Source organism: Corticium candelabrum, chromosome 21, assembly GCF_963422355.1.
Source record: "Corticium candelabrum chromosome 21, ooCorCand1.1, whole genome shotgun sequence".
NCBI lineage: Eukaryota > Metazoa > Porifera > Homoscleromorpha > Homosclerophorida > Plakinidae > Corticium > Corticium candelabrum.
Genome location: NC_085105.1, coordinates 1,372,501 through 1,374,847, shown reverse-complemented (window position 1 = coordinate 1,374,847; position 2,347 = coordinate 1,372,501). Strand labels below are relative to the sequence as shown.

The following is a 2,347-nucleotide window of genomic DNA, read 5'->3' as shown; positions in this document are numbered from 1 at the left end:
CAAGAACCGGCAAGAAAAGGAGGACCTACAATTAGCCGAGAGCTTGCAGAAAGAATACGATCGTTTACACTTTCTCATGAAGCAAAAAGGCAAGACCGGCGAAGACATACAACGTCCGAACATGAGAAGAACACGGCAAAACAGTCTATAGGAATAAAGAGCCAGACGTTCTCAATAACAAGTGACTGTGGAGACTACTTGTTCTCTGTGTAATGGTAACTGTAGTAATAGTAGTAGTGAACGTTACAGAGCTTCTTGTAGATGATAATTTGATGGTAATCGAGTAGACATGTTTAGCAAAAAATGGCGACCACGTGACCTTTATGTTGTTGCCTCGGACTTCGGACCACTAAAATTTGTGCATGTTTCGAAAATCAAGTTTTGTCGTGTTCTAGAAGTTAGAGACAAGTGTGGTTGTGTGCAGGTTGCGAAATCGAGTTACTACTCAACGCTCAATTTCTAAACTAATGCGGGGCCTCCTTTCAGGTGTCGATGAGTTCCGACGAGGAGGTCGAGCAGTTCGAAATATCGGAGTACGACATCGAGAACGAATTCAACCCGTACAGAAAGCGACGAAAATTCACGCGCGAAGACCGCATCTACGGCATCTGGGCCGAACACGACTCTGATGATGACACCAGAGGCAAATGGGGCTCGAAAAAGGCCGATTACTCGCGTCCAATGCAGTTTGTTGGCGGTCAAGTGGAACAGAGCGATAAAGAAGAAGGTGATAAGACGAGTGGTGATGCTAGAGTCGATGAGAGTGACAGCAGTGATGATGAAATGGCAAGAGATGAAATGGTGTTGGAGAGATTGGCTGATGACGATACGAAAGGGAAAGGAAATGAGGCAAAATTGCCGTCGGGCTTTGTGTCGGGAAAGTCTGGTGAGACGAATAAGCTGGGAATGTCTAAATCGACCGCGAAATCGAGTGGTCAGGCAAACAGAGCAAAACCAATGAGACAAATTGACAAGTGAGTGAGATGACAGACATTAGTAATTACAATTTATTTATTTATTTATTTTATATAAATTATTTCATTTTTATTTATTTTATTGTATTTTATTTATTTTATTTTATTTATTTTATTTATTTTGTTTTATTTATTTTATTTATTTTATTTATTTTATTTATTTTATTTATTTTATTTATTTTATTTATTTTATTTATTTTATTTATTTTATTTATTTTATTTATTTTATTTATTTTATTTATTTTATTTATTTTATTTATTTTATTTATTTTATTTTATGTATTTTATTTATTTTATTTTATTTATTTTATTTTATTTATTTTATTTTATTTATTTTATTTATTTTATTTTATTTTATTTACTTTATTTCTTTTATTTATTTTTATTTTATTTACTTTATTTATTTTATTTTGTTTATTTTATTTCATTTATTTTATTTACTTATTTTACTTATTTTATTTATTTTATTTTATTTTATTTGTTTTATTTATTTTATTTATTTTATTTATTTTTTATTTTATTTATTTTATTTAATTTATTTATTTGTTTTTTGTTTGTTCATTTGTTTGTTTCTTTACTTATTCAGGGTTGTCCCCAGCATACAAAAGCACGGCGCTCCCCCATGCCTTTGCTTCCACTTGGTACAGGCCCGCCATGCTTTGCTGTATGAGTAGGCAGTGCTTAGCTATGAAGACAATGAATGGACTTGTATTTGTATTTTGAAAAACGGGAAGTTGTTTCAGGCTAACAAGTAGTTCTTGGGATGCTTGGTTTGAAGATAAGACTAATTAGGACAAAGACTGCCATATGGTATGAAGTTAATTGTAATACAAGTACTCGAAGATAAACAGTGGTGGTCTTGCATTCTGCCCACTATTTAGCTCATTATCTGATGGTAACAAACGGAAGTCTGTAGATGTCTGGCCTTTCTATCCTATATAAAGGCAGGTTCTTAACTTCTTGAGGTCTGGAAATTTTCCCACTTGCATTAATCTAGCTATCATGTGGTCAAGCACAGTAAACTAAGACAGAGAGAAACTTTTTTTTTTAAAAAAAAGATAAACCACTTTGTTCTATTTGTGCCTGACCATTCTGTGACAGCAGTTTGTGGCATCTCAGCATAAGCAAACCTGTATCAAAGCTTTTGTGGTCCGACCATAAAAATTGGAATGGGCGGGACCAAAATTTAAGGTGGGCATGGTTATTTCTGCCCATGCCATCCAAAAATCCTGGGAACACTCCTGTTATTTGTTTGTTTATTTAATTAATTAATTATTTATTTATTTTATTTATTTTATTTATTTTATTTTTTATTTATTTTATTTATTTTTTTATTTTATTTATTTTATTTATTTTATTTATTTGTTTGTTTG

The 2,347-nt window shown here is 32.1% G+C and overlaps 1 protein-coding gene across 1 annotated transcript in view; it reads left to right on the top strand.

The window, feature by feature from the left end:
• The first annotated feature begins 357 nt into the window (after positions 1-357).
• LOC134196582 (tuftelin-interacting protein 11-like) overlaps positions 358-2,347 on the top strand; it is a 13,974-nt gene continuing 11,984 nt past the window's right edge. The window contains exons 1-2 of the mRNA XM_062665754.1: positions 358-424; positions 487-974. Coding sequence (XP_062521738.1) covers positions 493-974 — 482 coding nt within the window. The 5' untranslated portion in view covers positions 358-424; positions 487-492. The remainder of the gene's footprint in view (positions 425-486; positions 975-2,347) is intronic.